The 21119-nt window shown below is 52.7% G+C and overlaps 1 protein-coding gene across 6 annotated transcripts in view; it reads right to left on the reverse strand.

The window, feature by feature from the left end:
* Positions 1 to 958: 958 nt before the first annotated feature.
* The window catches only part of CLIP2 (CAP-Gly domain containing linker protein 2), a 112174-nt gene continuing 92013 nt past the window's right edge, over positions 959 to 21119 (reverse strand). For 4 of the 6 annotated variants that reach the window (XM_031665469.1, XM_031665471.1, XM_031665470.1 and 1 more), the window contains 6 exons: positions 19071 to 19154; positions 16104 to 16260; positions 9207 to 9366; positions 5865 to 6050; positions 5126 to 5188; positions 2475 to 3097 (listed from right to left, as the gene is read on the reverse strand). In XM_031665469.1, coding sequence (XP_031521329.1) covers positions 3086 to 3097; positions 5126 to 5188; positions 5865 to 6050; positions 9207 to 9366; positions 16104 to 16260; positions 19071 to 19154 — 662 coding nt within the window. In that variant the 3' untranslated portion in view covers positions 2475 to 3085. Of the gene's footprint in view, positions 3098 to 5125; positions 5189 to 5864; positions 6051 to 9206; positions 9367 to 16103; positions 16261 to 19070; positions 19155 to 21119 lie in introns of all 6 variants that reach the window. The other 2 variants (XM_031665468.1, XM_031665473.1) reach the window with 2 other exon arrangements.

Raw genomic sequence — 21119 nt, forward strand, 5'->3', positions numbered from 1 at the left:
AAAATTAGCCGGGTGTGGTGGCATGCACCTATAGTCCCAGCTACTTGGGAGGCTGAGGCACAAGAATTGCTTGAACCTGAGAGGCGGAGGTTGAAGTGAGCAGAGATCATGCCGCTGCACTGCAGCCTGGGTGACAGAGCGAAACTCCATCTTGGGGGAAAAAAAAAAAAAGATCCTCGTTCCATCTTCCAGGGAGGGAATCTCCACTTGAAAGCCTATTTTTTTTTTTTGAGACAGAGTCTCGCTCTATTGGCAAGCTGGAGTGCAGTGGTGCGATCTCGGCTCACGCAACCTCCACCTTCTGGATTCAAGCAGTTCTCCTGCCTCAGCCTCCCAAGTAGCTGGGACTACAGGCACGTGCCACCACGCCCGGCTAATTTTTGTATTTTTATTAGAGACAGGGTTTCATCATGTTAGCCGGGATGGTCTCGATCTCTTGACCTCGTAATCCACCCACCTGGGCCTCCCAAAGTGCTGGGATTACAGGGGTGAGCCACCGTGCTCGGCCTTGAAAGCCTATTTGACCACAAAGTTTGCAACACGCTGTGCTGTTGATCTGATCTCCAGAAAGCCTGCTGCAGGAACCAGAATTTGCCCACTGAAGCTGGAAACCTTATCGGACTCATCACAAGTGTGTGAGCGGATCCATTACTGTTTCTGTTGATTTTTTTTGCAGGCCTATTTATCCCTCCAGCAGGTTCAAATGTGAACCCAGGACCAGCCCTCTCCAGCGGCCTTTCAGGACCTGTCCTCTGCCTGTCCTTGCTAAGGTGTCTCTCCTGGGACAAGGACAGCCCCAGATGTCTTCAGCTCCAGCCTCTCTGAGGCCGTGCCTACCTGGGAAGCAATGAGCTGGCAGACGGCAGGATCGGGGGCCATCTCCTGGCACCAGGGTGCCCAAGAACAGGGAGAGATCAGGAAGCCAAGGGTCCCCACAGAGAGGAGCAGACGAGACAACTGCAGGGGTCCTGGACCTGTCACAAGCTTTATTGTCCCAAGCACAGACTCGCCACACTTCAACAATTCCACTCTGGGGAGGAGAGGGGCGCAGGAAGGAGCTGGGGAGGGGACATGGCTGAGCCACACTTGGGCGGCCACACCGGGCAGGCTGAGAGGCCCACGGAGGCAGAAGCTCCCAGGGAAACTGCTTCTTGGACACCCATCACCAGGAGCCCACCTCCGGCGGCTCAGCTTCTCCCAGCGCTCTGCTAGGTGGACCTCTGGCTGTTAGTAGACTAATCGGTGCCCCTGCAGATGGGGCAGAGCTGCCTGATTTTGCTAGAAAGAGCTGTATTTGACCCTCGGTTAGGCCACTAAAGCATCGCTTCTAGACAGCTGTTAATAGAACTGCATGCGAGAGCTACCGAAAGCCAACGGGGACTGGGAGGTGGGCCCGGGGGACCGACTCTGACTCCCCAATGGGCTGCATTTGGGCAGGAACGTGAGCGCCACCTACCTGTAGCAGGTGCTACTCACGAGGGCGACCTGGGCCGTTCCTATGAATTGCACACGTGTCCTGTGCGTTTTGGGAAAGCCGGGACGGGGCATCAGGCTTCTCCTTCTGGTCCCCTGATGGGGGAGGCCTCACAGGAAAACACTCCCTGAGCTGCCGGAGGGTGGGGCAGGGCCCCCTGTGCTGATGCCGGGGTGCAAAGCGGTAAGCAACCTGTCGGTCCTCCAGCGGAGAGGTGGAGGCTGCAGGGCCAAGGCTGGCCTTTTCCACCACGCACAGGCCTGGGATAACTTAGCAGGCTTGAGGGGAAGACAGCAGGGGCAGTGAGATTTCTCTTACTCCCAGCCCCTGTTAGGAGATGGGGCTGGAGACGCTCTGTGCAGGTGCCTGGCAAGACCAGGAAGGGATGTTCCATGTGGCACCCACACCCCGAATGCCTGGCTGTGTGTACTTGTGTGTGTATACAGCACCTCTAGGCTGCAGGAACACTTGCAGTATCTGTGGGCACAGTCCTGCCAGGCCTGGGTCTCAGTCCCAGAAACCAAATATGTGTCTCTGTGTGGCCTGAGCGTGGTTCACAGCAAACGCCGCCACCCACTCAAACACCGCCACCCACCCACACGGTCATCTGTGCAGACGTGGTCCCTCTGAGTGAGTGTGTGTGTGTGTGTGTGTGTGTGTGAACGTGGTGTGTACATAAGGACCTGCTTAGATGCATCTGCAGGTGGGTGCAGATGTTTGGAACATCTGGTCAACCCCAGGGGAAACCGTATTACTGACCTTTGACCTGCCTAGAACCTCCACTGTGAGCTGCCTCTGCCCTGGGCTCTGAGTCTGGGTTTGCCCAAGGTCACGGTGGGAGGTGAGGAGAGGGGCTTCCAAACCTTCGTAACACTGCGTCTCTGGCCTTGGTGACATCTTCGGCCAGCAGCTTAGAGGTGTGTGTGTGTTGGTGTTGGTGGGCGGCGGGAGAAAGATCCTGTTCCCCTGCCCTCCACCCCCGCCAACACCTTGAACCTGGGGGCCTCGCTGGGCAGGCAGGCTGGCTGAGGGGAACTGGTACCGCTGTTTGAAGAAGGTTCAGAAGGTGGGGACAAGCAGCCCTGGGGACCGCCTTGGCCTGGAAGTGGCTTTGGAAAAGGGGCCCCCACTTGGCTCTTAAAGACTGGACGTTCCCCCTTGGTGCCTGCATGGACAAACTTAGCCCCACCCTGCCCCCCTCCCCCGCGCTGGCCCCTCTGGGGAGACCCGAGGGAGAACGGGCAGAAAAAGAGGACAGGGGCGCTAAGATGGTCCTAAGGGCAGCTCCTTCTGGACAGAAGGTCCCGGCCGGATACCCTCTGCCTCCACTGACAAAATCCAGAAGCTGCCGGGCGTCCAGGCCGAAGGTCCCCGGGTCAGGCCGGGGCTGTACCGTTCACACTCTCCGTGGAAGGCTGGGCTTAAGGAAGCGTCCTGGTCTGGCCGGGGATCAGGGTGGGGGATTGTCCGCGGCGGTGAGTACGTTATTGTTACAAACACTGTTTTGTCTCCAAAGTGACAGTCCCGGCTCCTGCCTGGAGGAGGTGCTGCCGGGCAGCCGCGCGGGGCTCTGGTGTGGACTGGACCACTCCACACAGTATCCCCTCAGGGTCAGTGCTTGTCCTAGAGAGAGTAAAGAGCATCATCAGAAAGGGTCTCAGAGAGCCTGGAGGGCCAGGCAGTCAAAGCGGGCTCAGGGAGGAAAGGAGGTGGGGCCGGGTGGGGGAGGAGGGAACACCAGCATATAGGGAACTGCACGTGCCAAGGCCCTGAGGCAGGAAGTGACTCCCTGCTGTGTGTTTGGGGCTGAGTGAGACAGCAGGTGGGGTGGAAGGTGCTGATGGGAAGCTGAGGGGAAGAAGCAGGTTTTTTGTTTGTGTGTGTGTTTGTTTGTTTTGAGACGGAGTCTTGCTCTGTCACCAGGCTGGAGTGCAGTGGTGTGATCTCAGCTCGCTGCAACCTTCTACTTCCTGGTTCAAGCGATTCTCCTGGTTCAAATGATTCTCCTGCTTTGGCCTCCTGAGTAGCTGGGGTAACAGGCATGTGCCACCACACCCAGCTAATTTTTGTATTTTTAGTAGAGACGGGGTTTCACCATGTTAGCCAGGATGGTCTTGATCTCCTGACCTCGTGATCCACCCACCTCGGCCTCCCAAATTGCTGGGGTAGGCGTGAGCCACCGCGCCCGGCCAGAAGCAGGTTTTACAAAGAGCCCTGAGTGCCTGTGCGGGGCTAGATCAGAGGAAATTAAACTGGAGACTACAAGTCTCAGTTTTCACATCTATCTTTCTTTTCTTTTATTTCTTTTTTTTTTTTTTTTTTTTTGAGAGACAGAGTCTCGCTCTGTTGCCCAGGCTGGAGTGCAGTGGCACAATCTCGGCTCACTGCAACCTCCACCTCCTGACTCAGCCTCCGAGTAGCTGGGACTACAGGCATGTGCCACCACACCCAGATGATGTTTTTTTTTTTTTTTTTTTTGTATTTTTAGTAGAGATTGGGTTTCGCTCTGTTGGCCAGGCTGGTCTCGAACTCTTGACCTCAGGTGATCCGCCCGCCTTGGCCTCCCAAAGTGCTGGGATTATAGGCGTGAGCCACTGCGCCCAGCCAGTTTTCACATCTGTGAACTGGGATGACACCATGTGCCTTGCAGGGTGGCTGAGAAAACAAGGCCAGGAGGACAAAATCGCGTTGACTCCTCTGAGGCTGGCTCTGCCCACACAACCCTGCCTGTGTCTGGAGCTTGGCAGATTCTGTGGCTGCATTGCTCCTGTTTCTAATGAGCACCTGTGCTCCACGGGTTCTTCTGTCAGAACTAGGTAGGTTCTCTCTCTCTTTCTGTGTTTTTCTTAGGGACAGGGTCTCACTTTATTACCAAGGTTGGAGTGCAGTGGCGTAATCCTAGCTCACTGCAGCCTCAAACTCTTGGACTTGAGTGATCCTCCTGCCTTAGCCTCCTGAGTAGCTAAGGCTACAGGCGTGCGCCACCACACCCAGTTAATTTTTAAAATTATTATTACTGTTTTTTGAGACAGAGTTTTGTGCTTGTTGCCCAGGCTTGGAGGTAATGGCCCGCTCACTGCAACCTCCACCTCCCACGTTCAAGCGATTCTCCTGCCTCAGCTTCCCGTGTAGCTGGGATTACAGCTGTGTGCCACCCTACCGGGCTAATTTTGTATTTTCAGTAGAGATGGAATTTCACCATATTGGCCAGGCTGGTCTTAAACTCCTGACCTCAAGTGATCCACTGGCCTCGGCCTCCCGAAGTGTTGGGATTACAGATGAGAGGCACTGTGCCCGGGCCTTTTATATATATACATATATTTTTAGAGAGAGGGTCTTGCTATGTTGTCCAGGCTGGTCTCAAACTCCTGGGCTCAAGTGATCCTCCTGGCTTGACCAGACAAAGTGCTGGGGTTACAGGCGTGGGCCACTTCGCCCAACCTGTAACTTTTTTAAGAAGGGAAGAAAACAAAAATCAAAAGGGCAGGGTGAATCCAGAATCAAGTTTGCCTGCAACAGCACCCTCCCTGAGTGACTCTATTGTAAAGCTTCTTGCAGAATGCATCTTTGTCTGTAGTGACGTTTCAAGGATTTTCTCTAGAGAGGTCTGCCTGCATGGGAGGGACCTGGGAGGGCTGAGGCACCCCTCACCTCTTGTTTCTGGGCTTTGTCCTGCTGGTGGATGCCGTTTGCAGAACCGGAATTGCCAATGATCTGGAAGAGTCAGGGGAGACACTGAGCGAGGCAGCAGTTCCCGATTTGATCGCTAGATGGCGAGGTCTTCCTATGGGACCATCTCAGGTTCCAAATTCCAACCCCTTCAGTTCAAGCTCCCAGCACTCCCCAAACAATTCTCAAGCTCTCTAGGGCAAGGCGGCTCCTTCTTATTCTAAGCCCCTCAGGGCAAAGCCATGTGCCCCTTGAACTGCGGGTTCCAGAGGGCAGGGCTCCCTCCCCTTTCAGCCAGGGTTCCCAGGACAGAGCCGCCTCCCGCTTCAGACCAGGGTTCCTGGGCCAGGCTGCCTCCTTCAGACCAGGGTTCCTGGTCCAGGCTGCCTCCCCCTTCAGACCGGGGTTCCTGAGACAGAGCTGCCTCCCTTCAGACCGGGGTTCCTGGGACAGAGCTGCCTCCCCCTTCAGACCGGGGTTCCTGGGACAGAGCTGCCTCCCCCTTCAGACCGGGGTTCCTGGGACAGAGCTGCCTCCCCCTTCAGACTGGAGTTCCCGGGACACAGCTGCCTCCCCCTTCAGACTGGCATTCCCAGGACAGGGCTGCCTACCTCCTCGGACTACGGTTTTAAAGATAAGCCTGCCTCCTGCTTCAAACAGGGACTCCGAGGACACAGCCCCGTGGCTTGCCTCCTGCTGGGCCCTGCTGGCCGCGGCTCACCTGGGCCTTGTCAGGGCAGCTCCTCATGGCCTCCATCAGCTTCTCCACCTGCTGAGCCTGGTCCAGTGCGTCCCGCAGGGCGTCCTCCGTGCTCATCAGCTGGTGCTGCAGCCGCAGGAGCTCGGGTGCCGAGGACGGGTCGATGAGGGAGTAGCGCCTCTGATCCGACAGGGATTTCTCTTTGTCCTGGAAGTGGCAGGAGAGTGGAAGAGTGCATGAGTTTCTTAGTGGTAGAGCAGTATTGTGCACACACAAGGTGTGGGTAAGCTGGTGGGGTTCAGCCTAGGGCAGGAAAGTCTTCCAGCCTCACTTTGTCTCTAGGTTCCAAGCCTGGGCATCACCCAGAGGATTCTCAGGCCTCTGTGAGGTGCTCCATTGTCTCCAAGTGGGGGAACCCAGGACCCTCCTCTGTTTTTTGAGACAGTCTCATTTGTCAGCTTCCAGGCTGCAGTGCAGTGGGCTGGGATCTCGGCTCACTGTAAGCTCCTCCCTTTGAGTTCACGCTTCTATTCTCCTGCCTCAGCCTCCTGTAGCTGGGACTACAGGCTCTCACCACTCTGCTCTGGGCTAATTTTTCATATTTTAGTAGGAAAGTGGCAGCTCACCATGTTACTGGTGATGGCTCCCACCTCCACCCCTCGCGGATCCCACCGCCTCCCAAAGTGCTGGGATTACAGGCATGAGCCACCGCTACCGCCTTGCCTTTAAAAAAAAAAAAAAAAAAAAGATGACGTAGCACAGACTATGCCTGGGACTATCTTTGGGAGGTTGGGAGGCGGGATGGATCACCTGAGGTCAGGAGTTCGAGACCAGCCCGCCCAACATGGTGAAACCCCGTTTCTACTAAAAGTACAAAAATTAGCTGGGTGTGGTGGCTCACATCTGTAGTCCCAGCTACTCAGGAGGCTGAGGCACGAGAATTGCTTGAACCTGGGAGGTGGAGGTTGCAGTGGGCTGAGATCATGCCACTGCACTGCAGCCTGGGCGACAGAGTGAGACTTGGTCCCCACCTCTCCTCCCCCGACCCCCCAAAAAAAGACTGAGTCTCACTCTACTGTGCAGGCTGGAGTGCAGTGGTGCAATCATAGCTCATTACAGCCTCCAGTGCCTGGGCTCAAGTGATCCTCCCACCTCAGCCTCCCAAGTAGCTGATACTACAGAGCATGCCACCACACTTGGCTAATTAAAAAATTTTTTTTGTAGAGATGGGGTCTTGTTATGAGGTCCAGGCTGGTCTTGAACTCCTGACCTCAAGCCATCCTCCCAACTTGGCCTCCCAAAGCGGTGGGATTATAGGCATGAGCCACTGCACCTGGCACCCTTCTTCTTACACTACCCCCACCCAATTGTCTTATAAGGTTCCTCCTCTCCATAGTCACCTCCACCATGGCACCCAGAGCTGTACCTGCCCCAAGGCCTGCCAGCCTCTCTCCTGCACAAACTCCATCCTTCAGCACTGCCCAGTCCCGTCTGCCCTGACCCTCCAAACTTCCTCTCAACAGAACCTCCCTCCTGAAATCAAGAGGCTTCTACCCACCTACCAAGGTTTCCCAAGTTCTCCCATGGACACAGTGCAGGGAGGTGACAAGAGGCTGCCCTGGAGGCAGAGGCCACCAGTTCTCAAGTAAACTTGACCAACCCGTGCCCCGTGGGCACGAGTCTGAGCTCAGCACTGCCCACTCCTACAAGGCTCTGGGGAAGCCCCTGGGGGGATTCAAGACTCCCCAGTCCATGCCAACCCCAGGGGCTTATCTTCTATTGAGCCACAGGAACCACAGAGGGTGCAGCCACCAAACCCCTACTAGCCAGATATGCCAGGACTTGAAGGCCGGCAGGACTCAGTGATCCCCCACAGCCACAGTCTGGGTGTGTGACCAGAGTGATGCTCTTTATCCGCGAACGCTGAGGGCCAAGGGCCTGCTCCCGGATATGGGGGGCTGAGGCCCTCCCTCCAGCCTGTGAACCATCCCCTTACCCAGGGCTGGGCCCTGCTCTCCTTCCATCACCTCCGCAGTGGCTGAGTCCAGTGGCTGGGCAGGAGGGTGGTGGGGGGCTTCAGGGCAGCTTTCTCAGACAAGGGCCTGTCCTCCTGGACCCCACGCCCTCCATATCGTGACATTGACCAGGCACAGGCCTGTCCTGAGTGCTCATCTCAGGAGGATGGGATGGGGATGGGATGGTTTATTCTTTTTTTTTTTTTTTTTTTTTTTGAGACGAAGTCTCACTCTGTCACCCAGGCTGGAGTGCAGTGGTGCAATCTCAGCTCACACCAACCTACGCCTCCTGGGTTCAAGTGATTCTCCTGCCTCAACCTCCCAAGTAGCTGGGATTACAGGTGCGCACCACCATACCTGGCTAATTTTTGTATTTTTAGTAGAGATGGGGTTTCACCACGTTGGCCAAGCTGTCTCATACTATTGACCTCAAGTGATCCACCTGCCTCAGCCTCAAAGTGCTGAGATTACAGGTGTGAGCCATCAGGCCTGGCCAAGGGATGGGGATGGTCCTGTCCTATGCTACCAGCATCACCTGCCTACCCCAACCCCAGTTTCTGCAGACTCAGTGAAGTCAGCTTCCTATTCGTAACAGAAAAGAAATCTCAGACGGGCGTGGGGGCTCACGCCTGTAATCCCAGCACTTTGGGAGGCCGAGGCACGTGAATCACAGGGTCAGGAGTTCAAGACCATCCTGCCTAACATGGTGAAAACCCGTCTCTACTAAAAATACAAAAAAATTAGCCGGGCATGGTGGCGGGTGCCTGTAGTCTCAGCTACTCGGGAAGCTGAGGCAGGAGAATGGCGTGAACCCGGGAGGCGGAGCTTACAATGAGCTGAGATTGCACCATTACACTCCAGCCTGGGTGACAGAGCGAGACTCCATCTCAAAAAAATATAAATAAAATGAAATAAAGAAATCTCAGCCTCCCAGAACCCCAGGCCTGCTGTAGACTTTCAAGTTCTCATCTCCTTCCTGAGACTGATGTGTGAAGCCCCACTGCAGGACCCTGAGCAAGGAACCACTGGCTTGTGGTTGATTACTCCTTTGCATGGGGAGCTCATTACCTGTATTGGCTCATCCTGCCTCTGGATAGGTCAGAGATGAAGTTTTCCTTTGCACTATATCACACAGACTGCCACATAGGCAGCCATGATGTCTGCAAAAGCAGCTAGCCAGGGTCCCTCCACCTGCCTATGGTCCTAGAAGATTTCCAGTCTTCACTGTGACTCAGCTGTCCCTGGGGTCATTCCAGGAGGTCTCCAGTCTCTACGGCCTGACAGCAAGGTTATCCCAGCCCCACCTGGACTAGTGCCCCTGCCCTTAGGCCACCCCTACCCCACATACCAGTCCGGTCAGCTTTTCACGCAGGCCCCGGATGTCATCCTTGAGTTTCTGCTCCTTGATCCGCCACTCAGCCTTGTGCACCTCGCGGCTCAGGTCCCTCTCCGGCCCCGGGGAGTGACGATTGGCCTCCAGCAGCAACACCCGCAGTTCGTTCAGGCTCCTGGGGGTGAGACAGGCACAGAACCACTGCACTCAGCCCCGGCTCCTCCAGCTCCCACACTGACCAGCTGGTGGGGGACATAGGCTACTAGATGGCATCTGTGCCACGAGGGGCCACAGTAGACACAATTCAACCAAGCCCAAGAGGGGCCAGGATTTGGGGTTGGGATAGTCTTGAGGACTTGACTTTTCCTAGAATACTGTTTAAAGTTGTTCTGGGGGGAGTGCAAAGCACGGTGGCTCACGCCTGTAATCCCAGCATTTTGGGAGGCTGAGGTGGGCGGATCATTTGAGTTCAGGCGTTTGAGACAGTCTGGCCTCATCTCTACTAAACCCCATCTCTACTAAAAATACAAAAATTAGCCAGTGGTCGTGGTGGGGGCCTGTAATCTCAGCTACTTGGGCAACTGAGGCAGGAGAATCACTTGAACCTGGGAGGTGGAGGTTGCAGTGAGCCAAGATCGTGCCACTGCACTCCAGCCTGGGCGACAGAGCAAGACTGTCTCAAAAAAAATAAATAAATAATAATTTTTTAAAAGAAAAGACAATATATTTGTTTAATTAAAACACACACACACACATACACATACACCCACACACACACAGGACCCCAAAACATTTACCCAATAAATCTCATGAGGCAAGACATTTTATCTTTGTTTTAAAAATAGAGACAGGGTCTTGCTATGTTTCCCAGGCTCGTCTCAAACTCCTGGCCTCAAGTGATCCTCCCGCCTTAGCTTCCCAAAGTGCTGGGATTACAGGTATGAGCCACCATCCCTGGCCGGCAAGACATTTTAAATACCTGATGTCAAATAGGTTTTATTTCCCATGTCACCTCTTTTTTTTTTTTTTTTTTTTTTTTTAGACGGGGTTTTTCTCTTTGTCCCCCGCTGGAGTGCAGTGGCCGGATCTCAGCTCACTGCAAGCTCCGCCCCCCGGGTTTACGCCATTCTCCTGCCTCAGCCTCCCGAGTAGCTGGGACTACAGGCGCCCGCCACCTCGCCCGGCTAGTTTTTTGTATTTTTTTAGTAAAGATGGGGTTTCACTGTGTTAGCCAGGATAGTCTCGATCTCCTGACCTCGTGATCCGCCCGCCTCGGCCTCCCAAAGTGCTGGGATTACAGACTTGAGCCACCGCACCCGGCCCCATGTCACCTCTTAATCAACTGACAGGAGCTACCTGGAGTACTATGATGAGAATGGTTCTGCAGCCACATTTGGGGTCTGCAAGAAATAGTGCAGTGATTGATTGGTAATGCCTGCCATGGGCACAGGCAGGAGCACACACACCCCTGTGCCCCAGCCTTTTCCCTTGCCTGCAACTACTACAGAGGGGAAAACTCCCTTACTAGGTGGCCACAGGTAGAGAACAGAGGAAATCTGCTGGCATGGCTCCCTTACCTTTCCTCTTCCTTCCTGCTATGATGTATGACGTGATGGCTGGACCTTCAGCAGCCACCTTGCAACCATGAGGCAAGGAGCACTCCTAAAGTGTTGGCACTGAGATCTTAAGCTCCTGAACCAACTGCCAGTCACAGCTACCTCCAGATTTCTTGTTATGTAAGAAAAGGAAATCTCTACTAGTTTAATCTGCTGTTTGATGGATGTGACATCACTGTCAACAAAGCATTCCTAGCTGATCTCCCACCTCCATCCTAAGCACTGCAGGAGTGTGGAGGAGCCCACAGTGGCCTGTATCAATCAAGAAAGGCTTCAAGGAAGAGGTGACAATGTGCTAAGCCTTGAAGAATGGACTGGACTTAGCAAAATGACCAAAAAGAAGGTGTCTCTGGCCTGGCATGGTGGCTCATGCCTGTAATCCCAGCACTTTGGGAGGCTGAGGAGGACAGATCACCTGAGGTCAGGAGTTTGAGACCAGCCTGGCCAACATAGTAAAACTCCATCTCTACTAAAAATACAAAAATTAGCTGGGTGTGGTAGTGCATGCCTGTAATCCCAGCACTTTGGGAGGCCAAGGCGGGCAGATTACTTGAGGTTAGGAGTCAAGACTAGCCTGTCAACATGGTGAAACCCTGTCTCTACTAAAAATACAAGCCGGGCGTGGTGGCGCATGCCTGTATGCCTGTAATTCCAGCTACTTGGGAGGCTGGGGCAGGAGAATTGCTTGAACCCAGGAGGCAGAGATTGCACTGAGCTAAGATCACACCACTGCACTCCAGTCTGGGTCACAGAACAAGACTCCGTCTCAAAAGAAGAAGAAGAAGAAGAAGAAGAAGAAAAAAGAAGGTACCCAGAAGGGAGGAATCTCATAACTGATGAGAGCTGAAGGATGGAAGGAAGCCGTTGACAGCAGGGAGATGGGCAAGAGGCCAGGCTCTGGGAAAGAGGAAATGTGGCTTCAGATGACAGGGAAAATTCATAGACAACAGATGAAGACTCAAAACTCCAAGAAGTTCTATCGGGACTCAGCGGAGGGGCATCCTGTGGCTGAGACAGGGCAGAAAGCTTCCTCGGAGAAGGTGAGACCAGGCTGGGCACCAAGAATAACTTATCCACTTAGGATGGGGGACACAGGAGGGAAGGCAGCCCTGGAACTCTTGCCAGGGGCCTGGTTGGTTTGTTCCTACTGGAAAAGGCACAAGTGGCATCTGCAGAGGGCGGTGTTGTTCTGGAAAATTCGTAGATTGCCTCATCGCATCTGTTTCCCTCCTGGGCAGGGCTACAGTTTCTAGAAAGGTGCTAGATTTGTAGCAAACGTAGCTAGAGCAACTCCTACTCTGTATAGAAGGAAAGGAGATAGTGTTTCTTCTTTTACAAAAGGATGTCTGTGCTTCTAAGAGATTCCTTTAACTTGGGTTGAAGTGCAAATGCTGGGCCCGCGCGGTGGCTCACGCCTGTGCTCCCAGCACTTTGGGAGACAGAGGCAGGCAAATCACTAGAGGTTAGGAGTTGGAGACCAGCCTGGCCAACATAGTGAAACCCTGTCCTTACTAAAAATTAGCCGGGCGTGGTGGCGGGCGCCTGTAATCCCAGCTACTTGGGAGGCTGAGGCAGGAGAATCGCTTGAACCCAGGAGGTGCAGGTTGTGGTGACCTGAGATCGCGCCACTGCACTCCAGCCTGGGTGACAAAGTAAGACTCCGCCTCAAAAGAAAAAAAAAAAAAAGCAAATGCTTACAGGGGCTGGGGGACCCTGTCTAGGAATTGGGAGTAGGAAAAATAATGAAGGGAAAGTGGGGCCTCCCCAGGAGACTCAGGGGGCCCACGCCCATCAGAAGGGGGCAGGGGCTCCCAACTATGATGGGGTGACCGCCATGCTGGAAGTCTGCCCTGTGCTGTCAGGTCTTGTCATTATTTTTTAAATTTTATTTATTATTATTATTTTTCTTTTCTTTTTGAGACGGAGTCTCGCTCTGTCGCCCAGGCTGGAGTGCAGTGGCGCGATCTCGGCTCACTGCAAAACTCCGCCTCCTGGGTTCGCATGCATTCTCCTGCCTCAGCCTCCTGAGTAGCTGGGACTGGCTCCGCCACCACGCCCGGCTAGTTTTTGTATTTTTAGTAGAGGCGGGGTTTCATCGTGTTAGCCAGGATGGTCTCGATCTCCTGACCTCGTGATCCGCCTGCCTCGGCCTCCCAAAGTGCTGGGATTACAGGTGTGAGCCTGCGCCCGGCTGGTATTGTATTATTATTGTGTGTGTGTGTGAGACAGAGTTTCACTCTTGTTGCCCAGGCTGGTACGTGGCCACGACGCTCACTACAGCCTCCACCTCCTAAGTTCAAGCGATTTTCCTGCCTCAAATAGCTGGGATTACAGGCGTGCTTCACCACACCTGGCTAATTTTTGTATTTTAGTAGATATGGGTTTCACCATCTTTGGCCAGGCTGGTCTCGGCTCGGCCTCAGGTGCCTCAGTCTCCCAAAGTGCAGGGATTACAGGCATTGAGCCGCCACACTTTCGACGCTTGTTTACTAGTTTTTGAGACAGGGTCTCACTCTGTCGCCCCGTCTGTGGTGTGATCATGGCTCACTGAGCCTTGACCTCCTGGGCCCAAGTAATCATACTACTGCAGCCTCCTGAGTAGCTGGAGACCCTGGGCGATGTGCTCTGCAGCAGCTATTTTCTTTCTGTTTTTTTTTAGGAGTAGAGTCTTGCTATGTTGCCCAGGCTGGTCTTGAACTCCTGAGCTCCAGTGATCCTCCAGTCTCTGCCTCCCAAAGTGCTGGGATTTCAGGTGTGAGCCACCATGCCTGGCCAGATCTTCCCATTTTTTAAGGGAATGTGGAGAAATCTGGAGTTTTTGTAACATCTGATTTTTAATTTATTTAATTTAATTAACTTTTTTTTTTCTTTTTTTTTTTTTTTTTTTGAGACAGAGTCTCACTCTGTCGCCCAGGCTGGAGTGCAGTGGCACAATCTCGACTCACTGCAACCTCTGCCTCCCAGGTTCAAGTGACTCTCCTGCGTCAGCCTTCTGAGTAGCTGGGACTACAGGTGTGTACCATTATGCCCGGCTAATTTTTGTATTTTTAGTAGAGATGGGGTTTCACCATGTTGACCAGGCTGATCTCAAGCTCCAGAGCTCAAGTGATCTGCCCGCCTTGGCATCCCAGAGTGCTGGGATTACAGGAGTGAAGCACCGCGCCCAGCCTCATCTTCTGATTTTTAAATGTTAGTCTAATTTCTTAAAGGCTCATAGGGACCACACAAACCACGTCTATGGACTGAATCTAGCTCATTGGATGCTAAAGTGTGGTCTGGGGAAATCCCAGTGGATCTCTTAAGACCTTTTCAAGGGATCTATGGCTCAAAACTGTTTTCATAATAATAATAAAGCTATTTTCATTACTTCTCTACAGAGTACGATAGGTTTTCCCAGGGGCTAGTAGACATACTAACCATGATCTGAAAAGGATATTCAAATACTCCTTTCTTTTCTAACTACGTATCTATGTAAGGTCAGATTTTTAGAACATAGTTCAACCAAAAGAGCAAATTGCAAAGATGGAACATGGAAAAAGATGCAAGAATCTAGTTTCTCTTTTTAAGCCCAATATTCAAGGATTTTGAAAAAATTTAAAATAATGCCACTCTTCCCAGTAAATATTTTTTGTTTTGGAAAATAGTTTCTTTTTTTTTTTTTTTTGAGATGGAGTCTCACTCTGTCGCCCAGGCTGGAGTGCAATGGCGTAATCTCGGCTCACTGCAACCTCCGCCTCCCGGGTTCAAGTGATTCTCCTGCCTCAGCCTCCCAAGTAGCTGGGATTACAGGCACACGCCACCATGCCCGGCTAATGTTTTGTATTTTCAGTAGAGATGGGGTTTTGCCATGTTGGGCAGGCTGGTCTTGAACTCCTGACCTCAGGTGATCTGCCCACCTTGACCTCCCAAAGTGCTGGGATTACAGGCGTGAGCCACCCCACCCCGGCCAGAAAATAGTTACTTTTTATCAAAAGCATGCTACTTATGTTACATGCAATTGGCTTATTATTTTATTTTTTGAGACAGGGTCTTACTGCCACCGCCCAGGCTGGAGTGCAGTAGCCAGACCTTGGCTCACTGCAGCTTCGACTTCCCACCTAAGGTGATCCTCTCACCTCAACCTCCTGAGTAGCTGGGATTACAGGTGTGTGCTACCATGCCCAGCTAAATTTTGTATTTTGGGTAGAGACGGGGTTTTACCAGGCTGGTCTCCAACTCCTTGGCTCAAGTGATCCTCCTGCCTCAGCCTTCTAAAGTGCTGGGATTACAGGAGTGAGCCACCATGCCTGGCCTCTCTTCTTATTTTAAGATGGATTCGTATCTCACAATTTTTCAGTCTTAATTCTAATGTGGTAAATATAGAATAAACAAAAGCTCTTTGGGGATCCTCAATAATTTTTAGGAGTTTAAAGGGGTCCCTGAGACCAAACATTTTGGGAGGCATTAATCTTTTCTTTCTTTCTTTTGTTTAAGAGATAGGGTTTTTTGCTCTATCGCCCCAGCTGGAGTGCAGTGGTGTGACATAGCTCCCTGCAGCCTGGAACTCCCGGGCTCAAGAGATCATCCTGCCTCAGCCTCCCAAGTAGTTAAGACCACTGGTGCAAAACACCAGGCTTGGCAAAAAACAAACAAACAAACAAACAAAAACTTTATTATAATTATTTTTTTGAGATGGAGTCTTGCTCTGTCACCCAGGCTGGAATGCAGTGGCACGATCACAGCTCACTGCAGCCTCCTCCTCTCGGGTTCAAGGAATTCTCATGCCCCAGTCTCCCAACTAGCTGGGACTACAGGCACACACCACTACACCCAGCTAATTTATGTATTTTTAGTAGAAACGAGGTTTCACCATTTTGGCCAGGCTGGTCTTAAACCCCTGACCTCAGGTGATCTGGCTGCCATGGCCTCCCAAAGTGCTGGGATTACAGGCATGAGCCACTGCACCCAGCTTAATTTTTTTTTTTTTTTAGAGAGATGGGGTCTCACTATGTTGCCCAGGCTGGTCTTGAACTCCTGGGCTCAATCCTCCTGACTCAGGCTCCCAAAGTGCTGGGATTACAGGCATGAGCCACTGTGCCTGGCCCTACTCTTTTCTGCATGCTCTGCTTGGAGAACCGTGTGGCGGCTTTGGAGACTTTGTCGCAGCTTAGAGGAGAACAGGGTGATTGCTGGTGATCAGCCACCTGGCCCACTAGCTTTGCCCCTCTCTGCCCCGAGATAACATGAGCTAATGTCAAGAAGTGGAGCAAAGGCCAGGCACACAGGGAGGACCCAGCCGGCCCCACGGTCGCCTCACCGCTCCTTCCGCAGCAGCTCCTGGCTGATGAGAACCAGCTGGCCCGAGGCATCGTGAGTCTTCCGGGACACCGTCTCCAGCTCCGCCTCCAGGCGCCGCTTCTCCTTCAGGAGGGCGTCCACCTTCTTCTCGCCCGACTTACACTTGCTCTCCAGTGCTGGGGTCAGCCGGCAGGGAAGGGAGGAAGAGGATTGGGAACACGTGAGCTTCTGTCCCATCCAAGGGCAAAGCCCTGGGCAGGATGCTGATTCTCCCAGGGGATGAAGGTGACATACGCCACTGCATAGTTTTGAGGGCTTTTTTTTTTTTTTTAGAGATAGGGTCTTGCTCTGTCACCCAGACTGGAGTGCAGTGGCACAATCATAGCTCATTGCAGCCTCCAACTCCTGGGCTCAAGTCATCCTCCTGACTCAGCCTCCTGAGTAGCTGGGACCACAGGAGTGCACCACCATACCTGGCAGAGGTTTTTTTGCAGACAAAGTCTCACTCTGTCACACAGGCTGGAATGCAGTGGTGCAATCTTGGCTCACTACAACTTCCGCCTCCTGGGTTCAAGCAATTCTCCTGCCTCAACCTCCCAAGTAGCTGGGATTACAGCCATGCACCACCACACCTGGCTAATTTTTGTGTATTTATTAGAGATGGGGTTTCGCCATGTTGGCCAGGCTGGTCTTGAACTCCTGAGCTCAAACAATCCACTGGACTCAGCCCCCCAAAGTGCTGGAATTACAGATGTGAGCCACTATGCCCGGTCAAATTTTTTTTTTTTGAGATGGAATCTTGCTGTTGTCGGCCCGGAAGTGCAACGGCACCATCTTGGCTCACTGCAACCTCTGCCTCCCGGGTTCCAGCAATTATCCTGCCTCAGCCTCCCGAGTAGCTAAGATTGCAGGCACCCACTACCATACCTGGCTAATTTTTTTTTTTCCTGACGGAGTCTCATTCTGCCACCAGGCTGGCTGCAGTGGCACAATCTCTACTTACTGCAACCGCTACCTCCCAGATTCAAGTGACTCTCCTGCCTCAGCCTCCTGAGTAGCTGGGATTACAGGCATGCGCCACCATGCTCAGCTAATTTTTTTTGTATTTTTAGTAGAGATGGGGTTTCACCATGTTGGCCAGGCTGGTCTCGAACTCCTCACCTCAGGTGATCCACTTGCCTCGGCCTCCCAAAGTGCTGGGATTATAGATGTGAGCCACCGTGCCCAGGCCCGGCCAAAATTTGTATGTTTTGTAGAAATGAGGCCTCACCATGTTTCATAGGCTGGTCTCGAACCCCTGGCCTCAAGCAATCCTCCCTCCTCAGTCTCCCAAAGTGCTGGGATTACAGGTATGAGCACTGCGCATGGCCTCCACTGCATAATTTTAAAAGCACCATTGGTCTCAATTGTCCCTACAAGGCAGGTGGCAAGGGGCCTGAGAGAACAGGTACAATAAACAGATCAGTCCTCACCAAGCACAGCAGCCGCTTGGGCTCCTGGTGTGGGAAGCGGGACCACACGTGTGTTTACGTTGTCGCCTGGATGAGGAAAAGCTTCACCTTCACCGTGACCTTGGAGGAGTCTGAGGTCCACTGACCTTTTTTGGGACCAATTCTGCCTTGTACTGGGGGATGGACAGAAGTGAGGGTGGCAACCATTTCCGAGAAGGGGGGCTGTCTCATGCCCACCACCACTGGCATTCTGATGAACAAGAAGCAGGGCCATGGGCTGGGCGTGGTGGCTCATGCCTGTAATCCCAGCACTTTGGGAGGCCGAGGTGGGCGGATCACAAGGTCAGGAGATCGAGAACATCCTGGCTAACATGGTGAAATCCCGTCTCTACCAAAAATACAAAAAAATTAGCCGGGCGTGGTGGCGGGCGCCTGTAGTCCCAGCTACTCAGGAGGCTGAGGCAGGAGAATGGCATGAACCCGGGAGGCAGAGCTTGCAGTGAGCCGAGATCGCGCCACTGCACTCCAGCCTGGGCGACAGAGCGAGACTCCGTCTCAAAAAAAAAAAAAAAAAATACAAAAATTAGCCGGGCATGGTGGTGCGTGCCTGTAACCCCAGCTACTCAGGAGGCTGAGGCAGGAGAATCGCTTGAACCTGGGAAGTGGAGGTTTCAGTGAACTGAGATGCACCACTGCACTCCAGCCTGGGTGACAGAGTGCGACCCTGTCTCAAAAACAAAAACAGAAAAAGAGAGAGGGAGAAACCAGAAAGCCTTCAGGATCAGAAAGAGGGAACCCGGGATAGAATTTCAGGGTGCCGAGAACACAGAGCGGGCTCTGGGGACAGAATCTGGTGGGGAGGCATTATAGGATGGACTGCGTGTGGGCCACTCACTGTTCCCCAGGTACATGTCTGTCTGGTGCAGGTGACCTGGCCCTAGCCCTTTTCTTTCTTTATTTCTGCTCCTCTCCTCTCCTCTCCTTTCTCCTCTCCTCTCCTTTCTCCTCTCCTCTCCTTTCTCCTTTCCTCTTCTTTCTCCTTTCCTCTCCTTCCTTCCTTCCTTCCTTCCTTCCTTCCTTCCTTCCATCCATCCATCCATCCGTCCTTTCTTCCTTTCAAAGGAGTCTCACTCTGTTGCCCAGGCTGGCGTGCAGTGGCGCCATCTCGGCTCACTGGGAGCTCCGCCTCCCAGGTTCAAGTGAATCTCCTGCCTCAGCCTCCCGAGTAGCTGGGATTACAAGTGAGAGCCACCACACCTGGCTAATTTTTGTATTTTTAGTAGAGACGGGGTTTCACCATGTTGGCCATGCTGGTCTTGAACTCCTGACCTCAGGTGATCTGCTCGCTTCAGCCTCCCAAAGTGCTGGGATTACAGGCATGAGCCACCACGCCCGGCCAGCCCTTTTCTTCTCAAAGCAGAGTCGGGGAGGGGACCCTGAGCCAGGCACTGACCCACTCCACACTCAATTGGCAACTGAAGTGGCACGGCCCCAGTGAAAGCCCCCCGCATCTGCCCTGCGGGAGGGAGACTTACCACTTACTTGGGCCCTGAGCATCTCCGTCTGGGAGGTCAAGGCTGTCACCTCTTTGTCCCTCTTGTTCAGCTTGTCCTGCAGGCCTAGGGGAGAGAGGAGAGACGAGAAGCATCAATGATCCTGGACTAAAGCAGCAGTGGGCAGGGCTGTGGCTCTCCCATAGGAGCTCTGTGACGGGGTCACACTTGGCCTCCAGGGTCCAAGTTCTTCCTCACTGCAGCTGTCTTGCTGGGTAACCCGCTCTGGAGAAGAGGACCTGACACTGGCCGGGCATGGTGGCTCATGCCTGTAATCCCAGCATTTTGGGAGGCTGAGGCCGGCGGATCACCTGAGGTCAGGGGTTCAAGACCAACATGGTAAAACCGCGTCTCTACTAAAAATACAGAAATTAGCTGGGCATGGTGGCAGGTGCCTGTAATACCAGCTATTAGGGAGGCTGAGGCAGAAGAATAGTTTGAATCCGGGAGGCAGAGGCTGCGGTGAGCCGAGATAGCGCCACTGCACTCCAGCCTGGACAGAGCAAGACTTGGTCTCAAAAAGAAAAAAAAAAAAAAAAGAGGCCAGGCATGGTGGCTCACGTCTGTAATCCCAGCACTAGAGGCCAGAGATCACCTGAGGTTGGGGAGTTCAAGACCAGCCTGAATGCCAACATGGGAGGAACCTCGTCTCTACTAAAATAAAATTTCACAGGCACATGTTTATAATCCTGTTGGGGCAGGGAGAATCGCTTGAACTTGGGAGGCAGAGGTTGCGGTGAGCCGAGATCGCACCATTGCACTCCAGCCTAGATAACAAGAGCGAAACTCTGTCTCAAAAAAAAAAAGAAGAAGAAGAGGACCCGACTATGGTCTTAGATAACCTGTCACAGCCTTAGTCCCCTCAAGTGAAAAACAGGGAGAACAATAACAGTGTCCTAGGTCACCAGTCACGTGCATTCAAGCCTGGGTGCTCCTCACAGCCATAAAGGACAGAATGGATGCCAAGTACCTGGAAACATCTCCACCTTCTGCAAGTTAATTTATAAAGGGAATGTAATACCACTAAAAATACCAACACGATTTCAACTTTTTTTTTTTTTTTTTTTTTTTTTTTGAGACAGGTTCTCATTCTGTTGCTCAGGCTGGAGTGGAGTGATGCAATCATAGCTCACTGTAGCCTCAACCCCCTGGGTTCAAGTGATCCTCCTGCCTCAGCCTCCCGAGTAGCTGGGACCACAGGCATGTGCCACCACATCTGGCTAATTTTTTATTTTTATTTTTTTATTTTTTATTTTTTTGGAGACAGAGTCTCACTCTCTCACCCAGGCTGGAGTGCAGTGACGCCATCTCAGCTCACTGCAAGATTTCTCCACCACTCAGGTTCAAGAAATGCTCCTGCCTTAGCCTCCTGAATAGCTGGGATTACAGGCATGCATCACCACACCCAGCTAACTTTTTTTTTTTTTTGGTAGAGACAGGGTTTCACCGTGTCTTCCAGGCTGGACATGAACTTTTGACCTCAAGTGATCCGCCCACCTCGGCCTCCCAAAGTGCTGGGATTATAGGCGTGAGTCACCGTGCCCAGCCTAATTGTTTATTTTTTGAAGAGACAAGGTCTCATTATGTTTCCCAGGCTGGTGTTGAACTCCTAGGCTCAAGTGATCCTCCTGCCTCGGCCTCCTAAAGTCCTGGGATTACAGTGTGAGCCACTGCACCCAGCCTGATTTTAAATTTTGGTGGAACTAGATGTGCCGATTCTAAGTCACTTGTTAAAATGAGTAAGAACACCCAAAAGAGTTTGGCAGTTTCTCAAAAATTTAAACATGGAATTACCATATGAGGCCAGGTGCGGTGACTCACGCCTGTTATCCCAACACTTTGGGAGGCCGAGGCAGGTGGATTGCTTGAGGCCAGGAGTTCAAGACCAGTCTGGCCAACATGGCAAAACCCCATCTCTACTAAAAATACAAAAATTAGCCAGGCGTGGTGGCACGCACCTGTAATCCCAGCTACTCAGGAGACTGAGGCAGGAGAATTGCTTGAACCTGGGAAGCGGACGTTGCAGTGAGC

This window comes from Papio anubis, chromosome 4 (assembly GCF_008728515.1).
Source record: "Papio anubis isolate 15944 chromosome 4, Panubis1.0, whole genome shotgun sequence".
Classification (NCBI taxonomy): domain Eukaryota; kingdom Metazoa; phylum Chordata; class Mammalia; order Primates; family Cercopithecidae; genus Papio; species Papio anubis.